The sequence below is a fragment of the Penaeus chinensis genome, chromosome 39 (genome assembly GCF_019202785.1).
Source record: "Penaeus chinensis breed Huanghai No. 1 chromosome 39, ASM1920278v2, whole genome shotgun sequence".
Lineage (NCBI taxonomy): Eukaryota > Metazoa > Arthropoda > Malacostraca > Decapoda > Penaeidae > Penaeus > Penaeus chinensis.
The window spans coordinates 1,784,457-1,791,956 of record NC_061857.1 but is presented as its reverse complement, the minus strand read 5'-3'; the positions used below and the strand labels follow the sequence as shown (position 1 = coordinate 1,791,956).

The following is a 7,500-nucleotide window of genomic DNA, read 5'->3' as shown; positions in this document are numbered from 1 at the left end:
GAGGCCCCCGTCGCACAGAGGCCGAGGTGGCCGGGGAAGGCAGCCTCTGGACGCCCGGAGCCTCTCGCCTCGGCCCGAGAACAGCCATTGATCAGGATCGAGAGTGAAAGGCGGACTCACTACTCACTCTATGAGACTCATGAGGTCACGGGCCTTCAGATACGAGAATATGAGCAGGAGGACATCATCTGACAGGTCGAGGATGGACGCTCGGGCGAAGAGAGCCATAGTGACCTGCCTGGAGGAGCTACAGCAGAAGGAGGTTTTGGTTTTCACAGAAACAATCACAAAGCATCACCCACGGCTGCGTTCGAGTCCCTGCCCCCTGTCAACGCAAGGCGGCTTTGGAGGGCTTGTGGCAATCAGATTATTTACAGTTTTTAAACAAATATGAATTATTCGTATTCTTCTTATCTCTGATCATCTCTGTTTCTTAATGTCTGCCTAAATAGGTAATTATCCCTTTCTCGCCATAGTCGCTAAATGAGAAACGAACGATAATTTTGGGGTAAACTTGTATGCGTTCGAGTTTACTAAATCACCATAAAGGATATTTCAGCGGAATAATCGGGCTTTGGCACTGATTAATATTATTATACTGCATAAATAAAGAGTTTTAGTGTTATATATCAGACACCAAACAAATAATTATATATTTCGATGGCAAATGAATGCGCGAGGTGAGAGCGGTTGCCTCAAATGGAGGTTTACGCAGAAACTATAATAAAATAATCATTACCAATGTAAATAAGGCACATATTAAAATAAAATTTTAAACAATAGATCATGTATAGATAAACCAATATTTTGCCGGATTGTTTATCTGCATGCATCATAGCAATAGAGGAAAATGAACAAAACTAAAAACTAAAAATATCTATGAATACAAAATAACTTAAATGGACTTAAATTTAAGGGCAAGAAGTGGCGACGACGACAAGATCTAGAAGGCAATGTAACTATAGAAGTACGGAAAGTGAGTGAAATATTCGCTGGCCAATAAATGCAGGAGTGGCGCTATACAAGAGTACTAAGGGAATCATATTTCCCTCGATTAAACAGTAATCACTCTGTAAAGCTCTTTCAGACACACGCACACACACATATATGTTCGTGTGCGTGCGTGTGTGTGCGTTTTGTGCGCGCGCGCGCGCGCGCGTGTGTGTGTGTGTGTGTGTGTGTGTGTGTGTGTGTGTGTGTGTGTGTGTGTGTGTGAGTGTGTGTGTGTGTGTGTGTGTGTGTGTGTGTGTGTGTGAGTGTGAGTGTGTGTGTGTGTGTGTGTGTGTGTGTACTGTGAACTCTTTCTAGTTTATCTATATCCTTTTTTAAGTGTGGACTCCATACCACTGCAACATACTCTAGACTAGGTCTTATGATAACTGTAATGACGTTCTTTACCATGTCTTCGTCCACATACACGAACGCCCTCTTCATGCTGGCAATCAGCCCTAGCATTTTATGAACATTGTCATTTATATGATCATTTGGGCTTACATTCCTATTTATGATTATTCCAAGGTCTTTCCCTTATTTGCATGGTTTAATATTACGTCTCGGAACTTGTGTTGGCATAGTGGACGATTTTCATTTTCACCAAACCTGACTACATGGCATTTGTTGGTGTTAAATTCTATTTTCCATGTACATCTCCAAATGAATAAGTTCTCGATGTCACTTTCGAGACATGGACATGAGACATCGTCTATTATCCTTTTTGCAATTTCGGATCGCCTGCAAACATATTCAGAGAACTACCTGGGTTTATGTTTGACTCTAAATCATTTATGAAAATAGTAAATATAATCGGCGTCAAGACCGATCCTTGGGGTACTCTGCTGGTTACTCGTCGCCATGTAGAATGATTCCCCCTAATTACGGTTCTCATCTTTTATGCAGAAAGTCTTCCACCCATTCGAGAAGTTTGCCTTTCACTTCTCCTAGGTGTTTTAATTTCCATAATAATGTTTTATGAGTCACCTTATCAAATGCCTTCTTGAAGTCTAAGTATAGACAGTCCACCAGCGGTCTCTTTCTTGTAATATTTCAGAAACGCAATCATAGAAACAGATTTGCTACGCATGACCTTCCCTCCCTAGAACCAAATTGTTTATTTGATATCATAGTGTTTTTCCAGAACTTCAACTCACTGTTTCCCAATTACCCTTTCTAACAGTTTGTATACTACACTAGTTAACGAAACTGGTCTATGATTTAGAGGGTTTTGATTGTCGCCTTTTTTGTATAAAAATGTAACAAGTTTCCATTTTTTTTTTTTTTTTTTTTAGTTTAGTTTTCCTTGTCTCACTGAATTTTGGAATATTAACAATACCGGAGTATACAATTCTTCGGCACATTCCCTCAGAACCCAGTTAGATATCTCATCTGGTCCCTCTGATTTAGTCTTGTCTAACCCTTTCAGTAGGTCGTCTTTTACTCCATTCTTTTCGAGTGTGATATTTTCGACATTCTGATTTACGTTTGTACGGTTACTTGCCATTTCAAAGTATGAGTCCTGAACAAACACTGACTGAAATTTTTCATCAAGGATTTCACACATTTCCTCTTCCTTAGTATAAACGATGTTATTATCTTTGACGGCGCTAATTTGATCTCTACATTTAGTCGTTGGATGGTTTGTACATTTATTGATTATATCCTTTTCAAAGTCTAATTTCGTCTCCCTCATGGTTTAGGTATACACATTTCTTCCTAATTTATACCTTTCATACTCTGCCTGAGACCTATGTCATCTGAACCTTCTCCAAAGGAGCTGTTAGTTTTCTCTCATTTTCTTGCATTTATCATTGATCCACTTTTGGCCTTTCCTTGCTTCAGTTTGGAATCTTGATAAAAAATTTTCCTCTCATTGTTTATAGACTTAGAATATTACATATGAAGGTTCTATTCGTCCAGGAGGGCTTCCCAGTTTATGTTATCAAAGAAATCTTAAAAGCTTCTATAATTACCTATCTTGTAATTGTACTTTGCTATTATTTCCTTACTTACGATGAGTTCTTTCTATATCAGATAGCATTTAAACTCAATTACTACATGACCACTTTTTCTTAGAAGAGGCCAGTACTCCTTATCCTTAATGTCATCTTTATGCTTTGTAAATATTAGGTCAAGCATAGACGGTCTATTGAACCCTCTTATCCTAGTATGATCTGTTACATTCTGGAAGAGACAAAATTCATTTATGACTTCATTTTGCAGTTCACGAATCTGGCTGAGCTCTGGGATCGAAACTTTTTCAGTCAATTTTGCTGTTAAAACCCGTTACAAGAATTTCTTTTGCATTAGTTTCCGAAAGTTGTAGCACTTCTTCCAGGCTCTTTAATATTTCTTGAATAAGATTTTGGTAATTTTCTTGTGACCACACCGATGTACGAGATGGCATGTACATTGTGGTTATTATTATATATACTCCGTTTGTTCCTACCTCAATTGCTTTTAGTTGTACTATGGGATCTTGCTGAATCTCTATCTCCTTTATAATAATTCCTTTCCTTGTTAATATCACTACCCCCACCCCCCCCCCCTCCATTTCCATTTACCCTATCTTTTCTACAACTATTGCAGTCTCTGAGTCCTAATGTTACATCGTCTACGGAGGGATCCAGTTTGGATGCATATTACATCTGGTTTATTACTTTCAATAAACGAATCTAGTTCTAGTAACGTCGAACATAAGCCATATATATTTATATAAACTATTTCTATATAATCTTTCGGTATTCCTTTTGGCTGCAAGGCTTAGTGATTGTCTGTCTCCACAATCTGGTTCCGATAGTAAACTTGTTTTGCTTGGAGGTCTCTCACCCTCCAATTTAATTTTTTTTTTTTCATCGGCCTTTGTTCGTTTTTGTTTTTACGTCTTCCATTTTTTCTGCAGTATTTCTCTGTCATCTTTGGGTCATATTCTCTCTTATCCAGATTTTCTTTATTACATAAGTTACCATTAGCTTATTCATGAATGATACCTTTAAAGGGCATTTCTTTCCATTTTCGAATAATCCTATCCTCCGTGAGCAATGAGATTCTGCTCCGAGAATTCGTGATTTATGACCTTGAGAATAGTGACAATAAATTTCTTGTCTCCGTTGTATCGGTCGATTCCATCTTCTGCAACTTTTTCTTCGTGTCCCAATATGACTGTGTCCTTGTTTACTTTAGCCAAATTAGCAATATTCGTTGCGTGTTGCCCAAGGTGTGACTTAAATTAATTTTCATTGCCGTCTCTGCAAGCTGTATTTCTTCCTTTGTGATCTTGATGTCATTTTCTCTTTTTTCCATTTCATTTACAGTTTCCTTTACTTTAGATACATCGGTAGATGTAGCTGTCATCTTTTTTGCATCTTCCATTACTTGAGACTGGCTGTTTGACAATTTGCTTAACAGTTTGTACTTTGATTACTTCATCATCTTTTTCTTGCAGATTCTTTGCCTCGATTTGACTACTGTTGCCAATCATAGTTTCTACTTCTTAAACCTTTTCCCTGAGTTCTTTGATTTTCATGTCAGACTTTTCAGTATTCTCTCTCTGTATAGTCCACTAATTCCTTCAATTAAATTTTTTATTCGCGTATTTTCAAACATTCTGCTACCAGGTTGTCTACCTTGGCTTCAAGAGCCTCAATCTTATCTGATGCTTCCGATAGCGTCATTTTCCTGGTTTTAATGGTTATCCATAAAATAAACACAAAAAATAGAGCTGTACTCACGGCAGTTGTCTCTATGCGCGAAATCTCTCTCCAGGCAGTATTCGCGATCACTTCTCGCCTCCCTCTCCTTCGCTCTCACTTCCCGGCGCACAAAGCCTCACTTTCTTTTTCAGTTGTTCACTTATTCAAGTTCACTTTATAACCCATGAACCGTACATTTACAGAACCCATGGCTAACACAATTTAACATGTAAGGGCTGTACTTCACTGTACTCTCCGTGTGTGTGTGTGAATGTGTGTGTATAAATACACACACATACACATTTATATGTGTGTGTGTTTGTATGTGTGTGTATGTATTTATATATATTCATATACATATATATGTATGTATATATAAATATATATATATATATATATATATGTGTGTGTGTGTGTGTGTGTGTGTGTGTGTGTGTGTGTGTGTGCATGTATATATGTATATACATGCATGCACACACACACACACACACACATCTGTTCGTAAATAGATGAGCCACATATTTTCCCAGTCGCTGGAAGCTGCTTTTCTAGTGTCACGTTGTATCTCGACTTATTTCCGGAGTTTATCGATTTTGGGGTCCTTTCTATGGGGTCCTTTCTTTGGGGCCTTTTCTTTGGGGTCCTTTCTTTGGGGCCCTTTTTATGGGGCCTTTTCTTTGGAGTCCTTTCTTTGGGGCCTTTACTTTGGGGTCCTTACTTTGGGGCCTTTTTTATGGGGCCTTTTCTTTGGGGTCCTTTCTTTGGGGTTCTTTCTTTGGGGCCTTTTTTTATGGGGCCTTTTCTTTGGGGTCCTTTCTTTGGGGCCTTTTCTTTGGGGTCCTTTCTTTGGGGCCTTTTCTTTGGGGTCCTTTCTATGGGGTCCTTTCTTTGGGGTTCTTTCTTTGGGGTCCTTTTCTTTGGGGTCCTTTCTTTGGGGCCTTTTCTTTGGGGTCCTTTCTTTGGGGCCTTTTTTATGGGGCCTTTTCTTTGGGGTCCTTTCTATGGGGTCCTTTCTTTGGGGCCCTTTTTTTATGGGGCCTTTTCTTTGGGGTCCTTTTTTTGGGGCCTTTTCTTTGGGGTCCTTTCTTTGGGGCCTTTTCTTTGGGGTCCTTTCTTTGGGGCCTTTTTTATGGGGCCTTTTCTTTGGGGTCCTTTCTTTGGGGCCTTTACTTTGGGGTCTTTTTTTTTTTTCCTTGAGGGTTCTTTTTTTGGGGTCCTTTCTTTGGGGCCTTTACTTTGGGGTCTTTTGTTTTTTTTTCCTTGGGGGTTCTTTCTTTGGGGTCCTTTCTTTGGGGCCTTTACTTTGGGGTCTTTTGTTTTTTTTTCCTTGGGGGTTCTTTCTTTGGGGTCCTTTCTTTGGGGCCTTTACTTTGGGGTCTTTTTTTTTTTTTTTTTCCTTGGGGGTTCTTTCTTTGGGGCCTTTTCTTTGGGGTCTAAAGGGCGCAATCCACTTCGAAAGGAAGTGATTTCCAATCATTTCAAAATCTGTTTGATTTGTTGGAAAGAAGCTTTAAATACCTTTACCGACTTATCGCTCGTCGTAAAAAATATGATGATGTATATGTATATATATATATTTTTTTTTTTTTTATATATAGAAAAAGGCATGTTAGTGTCGGATTTTCAAGTGAGTTGTTGTCGTTGAGTTGTACTACTTATTGAAAGAAATTAAGATCTTTTGAAAATTGCTATTGCAGAGGGCATGGCATGGACGTACATACTATGCCCACTTTGAGTTCATTTGTTTAATTGTTTTTACACATAGATGGCTACACTTGTACTAAGGCACCAATGAGCCAATTACGAGTACTACCTGTCTCGCCCATTTACCCTTTCCCTTGATTTATGAAAATATTTTACGTTATCTTATTTTGCGGTTACTAATGTTTTTAACATTTGACTAATTATAATTTCTGTAATAAAAATAACATCATCGATATACATAGCACTAGTAAAAAATAAGTTTTTTTTTCTGCCAATTCAAGGAAAGGTGAAATCGGGTAAGGTCACAAGGTCTACTAATCATTACTCCTGTATGAGTAGATAGGTAATGTCTATGGAGCTAGTTAGATCCTAGTTGCACACTCCTCTTAGTGGGTCGCGTGGCATGGTTGGTTTAGTACTGGCCCTCCAGTCTCATACCCGGAGTGACCTAGGTTCGAGGCCAGGTCAGGTCAGGGATGATTGTTATACATGTATATCAATGCGGTATTGCATTATTCCATCTTTCAAGGTCTACTAATTGACTCCTTTGTGGCTAAGCACTAGCAGAGCCATCTATGTGCAGAGACATTTCACAAAATTATAAAAAATGAGCACAGCATGTTCCCAATTTTCTATTCATTTTCCCCGGTGGCATGTGGTTTATAGCCAGGTTTTCCATTGCATGAATCACGTATCATACCTCACTTCCTTGCCTCATATCCTCAAAGCAGTCGTGTTATGAGGCGGTTCATTGTGTTCCTCACAGCCGTTAAAGTCTCCCGACGCCTGCCTTGACAGCCTGGTCTGTGTCAGGGGATCGGTGCAGGACTCGAGGATCGATGGGGAGACGTCATTACCCATTATATTATTCATGAAGATTGTGAATGTATATTGCACTTCAGGGGACAAATATTGTAGATTTTTTTTTCCGTTTTTTTTTTTTTTTTTTTGTAATAATATATTGTACAAAATCAACAAAGCACTATATCTGAATCGTAGTTAGGGTCTATTTCGTTTGAAACTAGCGCCGATTAAAATTGTAAAATAATTCAGTATTTGCGATTTAGAGACTCCATTAGGTGACGAATCTGTCATTTTGGTTTTAAGCCGA

The 7,500-nt window shown here is 38.7% G+C and overlaps 1 protein-coding gene across 1 annotated transcript in view; it reads right to left on the bottom strand.

Annotated features, from left to right (window-relative positions):
• LOC125046588 overlaps window positions 1-333 on the bottom strand; it is an 8,241-nt gene extending 7,908 nt beyond the window's left edge. Inside the window, exon 1 of the mRNA XM_047644396.1 lies at window positions 128-333. Within this exon, the coding sequence (XP_047500352.1) occupies window positions 128-228 (101 nt within the window). The 5' untranslated portion in view covers window positions 229-333. The remainder of the gene's footprint in view (window positions 1-127) is intronic.
• Window positions 334-7,500: the final 7,167 nt, after the last annotated feature.